Here is a 12,426-nt window from a genome sequence, read left to right as displayed (position 1 = left end):
ATTGGCTACCTTGCAAATTCCCAAATCACCAAAGTCTGAATAACCTTTATGGTGGGCATCCACAGTATGCAGTTTGTCTTTACCTTTATAGATTTAATTTTCTGTTCACTCATTTCCCTATTAGCTGATGAGCTTTTGGAGAGTTTTTGTCCATGCAACTCCTCTACCTATCAAGTAGTTCACGTGGAGAAGGGTGGAGGTTTCCTTCTGGGGCTGTGTTTCATAGCAACAAGAAGACAGCATTCGGCACTGCCTTAAGGCAGGCCTGCTCTGGCCACCCAATTAAAAACTGTTTAAATATCCCGCTGGCTGTTGAGCTGGCCCTGGATTAGGACACCGAAGGTCATTCTCTTCCTTTGTGTCCCTTACAAATTTTAAGTCCTCTCAGTAGGATGACTTAAGGCTGGGGCACTGGGTAAAATCTAGAATAACAGGATGGGGTCTTTATTCTTTTCAAGGTAGTTCCCTCTTAAGACAGGGGCCCCTTGTCCCTGCCTTTCTTCTGAGTAGCCTTCATTATTAACGTAACACAACTAAAACTAAAGTAGTACTTCCTATGGGCTAGGAATTATTCTCAGTGGTTTACACATATTTATTTAATCCTACAACCACCCTACGAAGTACGTGGGTGTAGTGATTAAGAGCATAGGCTCTCGGATGCCTGGGTGGCTCAGTTGGTTAAGCTCTGCCTTTGGCTCAGGTCATGATCCCAGCATTCTGGGATGGAGCCCTGTCAGCGACTCTGCTCAGTGGGGAGTCTGTCTCTCTCTCTGTCCCTCTCCCTCTGCTATTCACTCCCTGCTTGTGCTCGCTTCCTCTCTCTTTCTCTTAAAATAAATATAAAATCTCTAAAAAATACAGACTAGGGGTGCCTGCCTGGGTGGCTCAGTGGTTGAGCATCTGCCTTTGGCTCCAGTGGTAATCCCGGGGTCCTGCGATTGAGTCCCACATTGGGCTCCGCAGAGGGAGCCTGCTTCTCCCTCTGCCTATGTCAATGCCTCTCTCTGTGTCTCTCATGAATAAATAAAGTTTAAAAACCTAAAAGGTATAGACTCAAACTAGATAGCCTAGGCTCAGGTTTGAATCCCTGCTTTGCCATTTGCCTGGAGTAGGATGGGTAAGGGGAAGGGAGAGAGCTGGTCTCTCATTATCACCATTCGCCAAAAGAGGATCATACTAATAGTACCTCACAGTGTTGTGATGAGGAGTAAATGAATTAAAATGATTTATAAAGCCTACAGAGGGCAGCCCCGGTGGCGCAGCAGTTTAGCACCACCTGCAGCCCGGGGTGTGATCCTGGAGATCTGGGATCGAGTCCCGCATCCGGTTTCCTGCATGGAGCCTGCTTCTCCCCCTGCCTGTGTCTCTGCCCACCCCCACCCCACCCCCCCTCTCTGTGTCTCAATAAATAAAAAGTTTTAAAAAAGAAAGCCTACAGAATAGTGGCTGGCGCATAATAAAAGCTAAGTTTTTGATAAATCTTTTTCTGGTTTTTACCTATGAGAAGATAGGCATAGAGAGGTAATTTACCTAAGATCACACAACTAGTAAATGATGGGGCTGGGAATCATAACCCCAGGAAGTCAGGCTTCAGAGCCTGCACTCTTAAATATCACGCTCTAGCAATGTAGAAGGGATGTCCACATGAATTACTTTATGAAGGAAGTGGGTGGGGGGAGGACCTGAATTAACGGATGTGGAAGTTTCTGGCACTTAAGATGTCAGTGTTCCTTTTGCTGTGGTAAATGGAAGTTTGCAGCAGACGGCTAGTCTGTCCCCAGGTGATCAGGAAGGTGGCCTCCTCCTCAGATTTCAGGAAGGGGTATCTAAGATCCAAGCAGGGACTAAGAGGCTGGGATTCAACCACACTTCCCCAGGCACCTGTCTTGCAGTTCATTTACTTTCCTTTCAGCACTCCTCCCTAGGGGGGCCTCCTGTGACATGGCTCTTGGGAGGTACTTGGCAAATGGAAACTTAAAATGGAAAATCCTTGCTAGGCCTCTAGGAGTTTAAACACGTGGACAGAGCAGCCCGGGTTGCTCCGCGTTTTAGCGCCGCCTTCAGCCCAGGGTGTGATCCCAGAGTCCCAGGATCGAATCCCACGTCGGGCTCCCTGCATGGAGCCTGCTTCTCCCTCTGCCTCTGTCTGTGCCTCTCTCTCTCTCTGTCTCTCATGAATAAATAAATAAAAATCTTTTTTTAAAATTTTTTTTATTATTTATGATAGTCACAGAGAGAGAGAGAGAGAGGCAGAGACACAGGCAGAGGGAGAAGCAGGCTCCGTGCACCGGAAGCCCGATGTGGGATTCGATCCCGGGTCCCCAGGATCGCGCCCTGGGCCAAGGGCAGGCGCCAAACCGCTGCGCCACCCAGGGATCCCAATAAATAAAAATCTTAAAAAGAAAAAATAAACACGTGGACAATTCTGGGCCTTGGGGCGCTCCACAGTGAGTGGAGCGGCCACTTGGACCTCAGCGTGCCCATAGTTCAGAGAGGAAACCGAGCAGTCCAGGAGCAGCAGATCAGCAGATTGAGCGAATCAAGTCGTGGCCGGGGAGATTGGAATTCGGTGGGAGGGGTTGGGAAGCTTTCCGGGCCAGGTAATGGCCCACGCAAAGGCACGGAGGCTAGCTAGTTTCGTTTGACTAGGGGCAGGGTGGTGGTCGTGGTGGTGGTGGTGGTGGACCTGCTGAATCCTATAAACCTGATCATGGAGTATTTTACCCTGAGGGAGAAAAGAGAGGTTTTAAGTTCTGGAGAGGAAAGACCCGATTTGCGTTTTAGGAAGCTCACTCGGGCTGCCTGCCGGGGGTTGAACCGTAGAATTCGAGTCCGGAGAGGAAGCAGGGAGACACAGCTCTGGTCTACAGGGTAGGGGCCCAGTTTAGGGTGTGGGCTGTAGGGACGGAGGAGCGGCTTGGAGCGGCGCGGGGGCTTTTGCATGCACAGGCGGTTTCCCCGGCCTGAGTCTCCCGTCCCTGTGTCTCACTCTTTCCTCAGTCTTTGCTGGGTGGGCAACTCCTGGGCCGCCCGGACCCACACTTGGCTGGCCTGGGTCGGGCTCAGTCAAATGGCGGGCGGTTCAAGTCGGTAAGTCCCCGAACCAGTCGCAGCCACCGCGGACCCGCCGGGCTTCAGGATTCCGGGCCACCGCCGCTCTCGCCGGTCCCCAGGCCCCGCCCCCCGCCCGCAGGCCCCGCCCCCGCCCGCAGGCCCCGCCCCCGGCCCCCGGCCCCGCCCCCGCCCGCAGGCCCGCAAGCCCCGCCCCCGCGCACGTCCGCCCGCCCGCGCGCCAGGCCCGGGCGGCGCCGTCGCGCTTGGCGGGAGATAGAAAAGTGCTTCTGTGCGCGCCGGCGGCCGCCAAGTGCCTGCGAGCAGCGGCGGGATCTGTGGCTACGCTGACGCCTCCCGGCGCGGCCCCGGGGCCCGGAGCGGCCCGAACAGCTGCACCCTGACCCCGGCCCGGCTCCCGCTCCGGGCTCGGCCGGCGGGCGGGCGAGCGCGGCGCGGCCCGGGCCGGGGGGATGTCTCGGCGGACGCGCGGGTGAGCGGAGCCGGGCGGCCGAGGGCTTCCCCCATCCCCCTCCACCCCGACCTCTGCCCCCCCGCACCCACACCCCGCCGTTGCCGCGGCCCCCCGGGCGGGGCGGGCCTTCCGCGGGCTTTGCCGAGTCCGGGGCCGCCCGAGGCAGGGTGCGCGCGCGAAGCCGGGGGGCTCTTGGGGGCCCCTCGCTTCGCTCCCCGGGCTTGCTTGGGCCTCGGAGCCGGGGCGGGCGGGTCTCCTGGGACCCGGGCCAAGCCCTGCATGATGTCATTTTGTCTCCCGCCTAATTGCGGGGTGGGGGTGGGACGGCAGTGTCAGCTGCTAGGGCCTTTACCGAGGAGGGAGGCGACCCCTGGAGAGGGAAAGTGATCCTTCCTCCAAGTCGCAGCGAGGGAGAAGCCAAAGCCTGGAGGACTTTTAGGTCACACTTACTTGGGTTCCTTTTTGGCGGTGGGCATTTCTCCTCCAACATTCCGGGAAGTACAGAGCACCCCAAACCTTCTCCGGCCTGAGGAGGGGGGTGGGGAGGAGAGTCTTTTGTGTGCCCCACCCCCACCCCCCACCGGGGTGCCGGGCCCCAGCTTGGTTTAGTTGCAGAGACCTGTCTTCCTGTTCTACATGAGGAGTTGGGGGCTGTTGAAGGTGAGGGGAAGAGACAGGCGTATCGAGACTGCCCTGGGGCCGAGGCAGGAACTGCAGTCTCCATTTTACTTACTCCTCTGGAGTAAGTGGCAGAGTGGAGCCTGGAACCTGGTCTGTGGGTCCCAGGCCTCTGTCTTACAGCCTGCCTTACCCCTGTGTGCCTGGGGCCTGACCCCCGGGAGGCAGAGGACAAAGGGGGCCTGCCTACCCTGTTCCCTCCCTGGATGGGTGCCGCCCAGGTAACCTAACGCCCCCTTCCCACCCACCGTGTCCCCCTGCCCAGGCGGAGCGTGTAGACTTAAACTCTGGCTGCTGGCTTTCCCCACAGTTCCTCTCCACAAGGAAGCCTCTGATCCCTGGGCAGTGGTCAGGGTGCGTGGCACAGCGTCTGTCTTCCTCAGGCCACCATCTCCCAGGGCAGCTCTCATTCCCGGGAGTTTTCTGGTCAGGCACTTAGTGGACCCTGTTCTGATTTTGGTGCAGGAAATGTTGTTACAGGGAATGACAAGTCCCAGAGAACCCCCAGATCCTCTGCCACTTTCCTCCTGGGGCTCCGTGGCTCCATGTGAGAGACGGTCTCTGTGCGCTGGCACCCCACAGCCCTCAGCTCACTTCTCGGCCACTAGCTGTAACACTCTCGTCTGCACCAGCGCCCCACTTCCCGCTCAGCTTCTGACTCACCCGGCCTGGAGCAGAGCCCAGAACATGGAAGGGCATAGAGAGGGTGTGTTGGACCTCAGTGTAGTTGCCACCACTGACTTGGCCTCTGCTTTCTCAGCTGGGATTACAGGGTGAGGGTTGGAGGTGCAGGTCTGGTGGGTGCCTGGCTTTGTGGACTTGGCAGGTGGCATAACCTCCGTTAGCCTCAGTGTCCACATCTGTTAAAGTGGAGAATGGGAATGCGTGTGAAGTAGATGGTTAGCTCCATGTTGATGATAGCAGTGTATTTTGTATACCGTGTATCTCACAGAATTCTCCCAGCTGAGTTGCTTGTCCCCATTACAGTATTGGAGCACCAGAGTGTTCACACAGACACCGTTTCATCCTTGAAGGAACATTTACTGACCTTCTATTGGAGCTGGGTGCCGGAGAACCAAAGATGGTTTCTGTCACAAAGAAGTCTGGGGGCAGGTGATTTTTAAAGCCAGCTTCATGGGCGCCTGGTGGCTCAGTCGGTTAAAGCATCTGCCTTTGGCCCAGGTCATGATCCCAGGATCCTGAGATCAAGCCCTGTGTCCAGCTTCCTGCTCAGTGGAGAGCCTGCTTCTCCCTCTCCCTCTGTCCCCCCTCCCCAGCTCATGCTCACTCTCTGGTCTATCTCAGGGAACTAAAGCTAGCTTCATTCTGTTTATTATAGAGCTTGTACCTCCTACTTTGTGATGGTGGAGGACGGCATAAATGGGGTCAGGGATGACAGAAAAAGACTGAATTCTATCTCCTTCTGTGACCTATATATTGCTGAGTTTAGACACTATCCCTCCCTTCCTTTTCTACTTCTAAAAGATTTACTTTATTTTTTAAAAATTTATTTATTCATGAGAGGCAGAGACACAGGCAGAGGGAGAAGCAGGCTCCATGCAGGGAGCCTGGAGGCGGGACAGGATCCCTGGACTCCAGGATTACAGGATTACACCTGGGGCTGAAGGCAGATGCTAAACCACTGAGCCACCCAGGGATCCCCAAGATTTACTTTAATTAGCATTTCTTATTAACCAGTAGGCAGCAGCATTGTATGTTTATTTGGTAATTTGAATATTCGGTCATTTTCTGAGCCAACATTTCTTAAGGCCTTTGGGGCAATCCCCCGAAGCCCTGCGGATGTGGAGGTGGAGCTGACCTCTGTCCCTGTCTAGGAGACAAGCACTTGCTGCGTTAGGGCCTTCATTCCTAGAGACAGGAGGATTTCCAAGGTGTAGGAGTGCAGGAGTGACCAGAGGAAGATGCTAAACTTTGGAGTAGGGGAAAGGAAGAGAGACACGAAAGGAAGTCCTTGTCCTTTTGGAACAAGGCTTGTGCTTTGCCTTGTGCTTGTTTGGAGATGGCTTTTCCCACTTACAGACACCTGACTTAGGAATGTATCTGACGGGTTACCTGAGGCATTCTCAGTACGTGGAGTTGGGAGCTTCCTCCTGAGCACCTGACATTCCTGGAGGGGGAGTGTGTGATTTCCATTTTTGTAATCATTAAATAAACCTGATAAATAGGAAGATTTTGGAGGAACTTGAAAAATTGCCTGTTAGAAAGTAGCATCCAGAAGTCAAAGCTGCTTGTATTTTGATTTTTCTCTCCATAAACCATGCCTGTATGTAGGCAAAGATTGGAAAACGGACATGGTTACCGAGGTTATGTATTTAAAATGTTATTCCCAGAAAACTAATATTTCTTGGAATCCTGATGCTTGAGGATTGTATATATCAAAAGATTTAATCCTTAACATGTCCATAAAACTTAAAAGTTCTGCTCTTGGGGATCCCTGGGTGGCGCAGCGGTTTGGCGCCTGCCTTTGGCCCAGGGCGCGATCCTGGAGACCCGGGATCGAATCCCACATCGGGCTTCCGGTGCATGGAGCCTGCTTCTCCCTCTGCCTGTGTCTCTGCCTCTCTCTCTCTCTCTCTCTGTGACTATCATAAATAAATAAAAATTAAAAAAAAATTAAAAAAAAAAAGTTCTGTTCTTGAAAATATTAAATGGGTGTGTGGTTTTGAATATCATAATATTCTTGGTGAAATCTTAACTTTTTATCTTACAGCTTTGAAATTATTAGGGTGTTTGTGAAAATAAAAGGATTAAAAAAATAAGTATAGCCCGTAACCCTAATTCATTAAAGAATTTAAAAAAGAGGAGGGTGGGCATATCAAAAGTAGAAAGTAAAAGGCTGCCTCCCCCAAGCCTTTCCCTAGAGATCACTGGCCACTGCCCACATGCTGTCCAACCATCATGTAGCACTGTGTGAAGACACATGGCCTTGACCCTTACTTAGCTTGCTCTCCCTGCAGTGAGGAGCTGGATGAGCTGCACTACCAGGACACAGATTCAGATGTGCCAGAGCAGAGGGACAGCAAGTGCAAGGTCAAATGGACCCACGAGGAGGTGAGTGACACAGAGACATCTTGGGGGAAGGGGGGTTGATGGCAGTTGAGGGGCTGGTCAGAGAACTGAGCCTGGGTTGTGTCTGATGCCCTGATGGGTGTGATGAAGAGGAAGAGCCAGTGAAAGAGGTGGATGGGTCCTCTGTTTTCCCCAGTGCCTCAGAGCATTTTCGGGGATACTCCATATTGAGGACTCTTGGAAGTTGGTGTATTCTACATCATGGGCATTAATTGTGCTTCTTGTTCTTTAACTGCTAGGGTGCTTAGCCTAACTTGCCGCCGCCTCTTTATTATTATTATTATTTTATTATATTTATATATAGAGAGAGCATGTGTGTGGAAGAGGGAGAGGGAGAAAGAATCTCAAACAGGCCTCAGTCCCAATGCCGGGCTCCATCTCAGACTCTGAGATCATGACCTAAGCTGAAATCGAGAGTTGGTTGCTTAACCGACTGAGCTACCGAGGCGCCCCTTCCCTTCTGTTTATTATAATTAAAAAAAATTAATTGTGTCTTGAGACATCAAGCTCTGAATTTCCTTTATATTGTTTAATCAGCTTCATGGAAGTATAATTTATGTACAGTCAAATGTACCAATTTAAAGTGAACAGTTGGAAGCACCACCTTGATTATCCCAGAAAGTTCCTGGCTTTGGGCAATTGCTGATGCCTCTTGATTTGATTTGTCTTGTCAGTTCTTGAATGTCCTGTATTGAAATCCTGCCACTGTGCTCTTTTCTATCTGGCTTCTTTAGCTTAATGAAATAGTTGCTTGATTCAGCAATCTGTTCATTTTTACTGCTGAATAGCATTCAGCATGTATATGTATGTTGTACCCATGTATATGGGTATACAACAATATATTTCACTTGTAGGGTGTTTGGGCTGGTTTCAGTTTTTTTTTTTTTTTAAGATTTTTAAATTTATTTATTCATTAGAGAGAAAGAGAGGCAGAGACACAGACAGAGGGAGAAGCAGGCTCCACGCAGGGAGCCCGACGCGGGACTCGATCCTAGGTCTCCAGGATCATGCCCTGGGGCTGAAGGTGGCGCTAAACCACTGAGCCACCCTGGCTGCCCTGGTTTCAGTTTTTGACTATTGTAGATAATCTGCTGGGAAGATTCTTGTATAAATCTTTTTTTTTTTTTTTTGAGGATTATATTTTTATTTCTCTATGGGAGATACTTAATGTATGGTCATGGGGTAGGTAGGTGTACGTTTAGTTTTATAGAAAGTACCAGACCTTTTTCTAAATTGTTTGTTCCATTCTAGAGTCCTGCTGGTCTTATCTTTTTTTTATTTTTTTATTATTTTTTATTTTATGATAGTCACAGAGAGAGAGAGAGGCAGAGACACAGGCAGAGGGAGAAGCAGGCTCCATGCACCGGGAGCCCGATGTGGGATTCGATCCCGGGTCTCCAGGATCGCGCCCTGGGCCAAAGGCAGGCGCCAAACCGCTGCGCCACCCAGGGATCCCAAACTCCTTTGTGGTCTTATCTTTATATTTGGCCTCTTTTTTTCCTGGATATGTTTAGTTTAGGTTTTTTTTTTTTTTCTTTTGCTTAGCGTATGGGTTTTGTAAAACTTTTTAAAATCATGAGTACTAAGCCAGCTTTTCTGTTCATCTCACTGTGGACCAGGAACTGCATTCAGCTCTTGTGGACGAAGAACAAATGAGCTAGGGTACCCACCCCAGAACCACTCTCTGCTTGGAGTAGGGAGAGATTGCCCAGGCCTAAGGACATGCTGTGGTGATTCCCAGTGCTGGCAGGATCAGTGTTCATGTGTGCTCACCATTTTATCTCTCCTTCCTTGTGCTAAGGCTCACAGCACATAGGAGGCACTGGTTATTGAAATACCTTTAGGTATTTTGGTTACTGTTATTGTTGCCTGAAGTGGTTAGGGAAAATTTCATGGATAAGAATTTGGAAATCAAGTCAGAGAAGAGTGCAGAACGGTGGGTTGTGTTAGAATAGGAAATGGGTGAGTAGAATAGAATAAGTTGTAGGTGGGGGCACCTGGGTGGCTTAGTAGGTTAAGCGTCTGCCTTTGGCTCAAGTCATGATCTCAGGGTCCTGGGATCAAGTTTTGCATCAGTCTCTGGCAGTGGGGAGTCTGCTTCTACCTCTCCCTCTGCCCCTTCTCCCTGGTTGTGCTTGCATATTCTCTTTTTCTGTGTCAAATAAATTCTTTTTTAAAGATTTGAGAGAGAGAGCACAAGCAGGGGGTTGATCCCAGGACCCTGAGACCATGACCTGAGCTGAACGCAGATGCTTAATTGACTGAGCCACCCAGGTGCCCAATAAACAAAATCTTTTTTTTTTTTTTTTTTTTTTTTTTTTAAATTTTTATTTATTTATGATAGTCACACAGAGAGAGAGAGAGAGAGAGAGGCAGAGACACAGGCAGAGGGAGAAGCAGGCTCCATGCACCGGGAGCCCGACGTGGGATTCGATCCCGGGTCTCCAGGATCGCGCCCTGGGCCAAAGGCAGGCACCAAACCTCTGCGCCACCCAGGGATCCCCTAAACAAAATCTTAAAAAAAAAAAAAAAATAGGTTATAGGTGGAGAAAAGCAAATAGAGGGGCCCTTGGTTTGGCTGAAGGGAAAGGTCCTTGAGGGGAAAAAGTAGTTGATGTGGACAAAAAGATTGACTGGGCCAAATCCTGGAAGGCCTAGAATGTCCAGCTCAGTGGTATAGGCTTGTTCACCTGGCAAAGTAGAGCCATTGAAGGTTTTTAAAGCAGAGGAGTGACCTAAACATTGCTGGGCTTCAGAGGAACTAATCTGTGTGTAGAAAGAGATTTAGGGGCAGCCTGGGGCTGAGAGTCTAGTGGTGCCCAGAGAGTGGGGGAGGTTGCTGTACCAGGCGGCTGTGGAGAGATTAGGGCAGGGATGGAGGTGAAAGGTGGAGAAGGCCCTTGGGGTCTGGGAGGAGATGGAGACAATTCTGCAAAGTATTCTTGCCAGTTGTCAGGATGACTGCCAGATAGGGACATGGGGACATGGGGACATGGGAGGAGGCAGGTGTTGGGCTGGCCAGGCCGGGTGGCAGAGGAGGGCAGCGTGTCCGGAGCTGGCTCAGCTACAAGGTTTATGGGGTTTACAAGAGTTTGAATTTCTGTAATGGCTTTTTTTTTTCTCCTGTCCGAGAGAGAGAGAGAGAGAGAGAGAGAGAGAGAGAGAGTGTGTGTGTGTGTGTGTGTGTGTGTATGTGTGTATGTGTTAAAAAACAGAGAACATTAAATTTATCGTCATAACCATTTTTAAGTGTACAGTTCAGTAGTGTTAAGTGTATTCTCATTGCGATAGATCTTTAGAACTACTTGATCTTGTAAAACTGAATCTCTGTACCCACCAAGGACAAATTCCTCATCACCCTTCCCCCTAGCCCTTGGCAACCATCTTTCTATGTTTTTATGATTTTGCCTACTTTAGATATTTTGTATGACTGAATCATAAAATATTTTTCCTTTTGTTTCTGGTATATCTCACCTATGTCCTTGAGGTTCATCCCTGTCGTAACTTCTAACAGAATTTCTTTTTAAGGCTGAGTAACATTCCGTTGTATGGATATACTATATTTTCTTTATACATATATCTATATAAAATGTAAAAAATCAGTTTGAGGAGTACTTTGCATGCAGTGAACTATAACGACTTACAGTATAATTCAGTGAGTATCGTCAGTTGTATTACCTTGAAAGTACCAGCACCATCACGTTCTAGAACATTTCAGTTAACTTCTTAACATTCCTTGCTCTCCTTTGGTGTCCATCCCCCCTCCCTCCTTCACTTCTTTCCTCAGACAACCGTTGACTATCTTTTTGTCCTTACAGCTTTGCTGACATTTTCTAGAATGTCTTGTGCATGGAATCATCTTTTGTGCCTGGCTTCTTTCACTCATCATGATACCGAGATTACATGTTGTTGCAGGAGTCAGTGGTTTATTTTCAGGAGACTATCTTAACACCTACTGTTCTGACCACAGTTCCCGTCTCCCGTGCCGCGTCACTGCCATCTCTGGCCTGGGGGCCTCTTTGTGGCCTCCTTTCCTCCATTCTGCCCTCTTACAGAAGCTTACATTCTGCCTTACAGGTCCTAATAAGCACGTTGGACTGTGACCACCCACTGCTCAAATGCATCAGTGGCTTTATATGATGCAGAGACCTGAGTCAGTCTTGTGTGTGGTCCAGCCCATGCTTTGCCGTCCCCAATCATCTTGCATCCCTCACCCCCCTTGCTTCCTGCATTCTAGCTGCACTAGGCTTCCTTTGATCCTGTGTCTTGGTCTTCCTGAAGAAGCAGTCACTGCATACCTCTCCACTGGCCCACAGCCAGCCACAAAGTGGCTTTTCTGTGGGAGCCTCTGATTAGCTCCCTCTGGACCATGATTCCCATAAGATGGGGCAGGTCTGTTGTTGCCTGTTGCTGGGTCTGTAGTACCTGGCACATAGTAGGTACTCCCTTCATGACTGCATGTGTGAATGAGGCTGTCCTTTGGCTGTTCCTCCCTCACGATGGGCTGCTTTCTGCATATGTGTGGGCTGAGCTCTCTCTTTATGGCATTGGCAGGACGAGCAGCTGAGGACCCTGGTAAGGCAGTTTGGACAGCAAGACTGGAAATTCCTGGCCAGCCACTTCCCTGTGAGTGCAGCCCCTTGGTGGCCCCCTCCCCTGGAGATGAGGGTTGTGGGTGACAAGACAGTGTGCTGGGGACAGACTTTTCTGCCAAGGAGAAGAGGGTGTTCCTAACCAAGCTGCCCCGTGACCCCAATAAAGAACCTTCCTAGGCCATTTCTTCCTAAGCCAGAATTCGAGTGCCCTTGTCATAAGCATCTCCACACAGCAGCCTCAGTAGGCCTGGTGGTCTTTAGTGTGCCATCTGGAGCCTGTGACAGTGGCACATTTGCATTAGTCTCAACAGTGAGGTTGAAACCAAGAGGAAGTGATACTTACAGCAGGCTTCCTGCCGAGGTCTCCCCCAGAGCAGCTGAAGCCTCCTGGGGATGCAGGTCCCCCATGTCCCCACCCCTAGGACTGCAGGTGTCTGGTAGGGAGGAGATGTGGCAGGAGCTGCTGTCTGGTTTATTCCCTGAGTCACTCGGCACCTCGGGTCACATCAGCAGACCCTTCCTACCCCATCCCTCACC

At 50.4% G+C, this 12,426-nt stretch overlaps 1 protein-coding gene across 5 annotated transcripts in view; it reads left to right on the top strand.

The window, feature by feature from the left end:
- The window catches only part of MYBL2 (MYB proto-oncogene like 2), a 43,006-nt gene that overhangs the window by 1,409 nt on the left and 29,171 nt on the right, over positions 1 to 12,426 (top strand). For 3 of the 5 annotated variants that reach the window (XM_055304619.1, XM_055304596.1, XM_055304595.1), the window contains exons 2-3: positions 7,183 to 7,276; positions 11,849 to 11,920. In XM_055304619.1, the coding sequence (XP_055160594.1) occupies positions 7,183 to 7,276; positions 11,849 to 11,920 (166 nt within the window). Of the gene's footprint in view, positions 1 to 3,312; positions 3,545 to 7,182; positions 7,277 to 11,848; positions 11,921 to 12,426 lie in introns of those variants that run through there. The other 2 variants (XM_055304610.1, XM_055304602.1) reach the window with 2 other exon arrangements.

This window comes from Nyctereutes procyonoides, unplaced genomic scaffold (assembly GCF_905146905.1).
Source record: "Nyctereutes procyonoides isolate TBG_1078 unplaced genomic scaffold, NYPRO_anot_genome, whole genome shotgun sequence".
Classification (NCBI taxonomy): domain Eukaryota; kingdom Metazoa; phylum Chordata; class Mammalia; order Carnivora; family Canidae; genus Nyctereutes; species Nyctereutes procyonoides.
The sequence above is the reverse complement of the archived record's forward strand: the minus strand, read 5'-3'. Positions and strand labels throughout refer to the sequence as shown.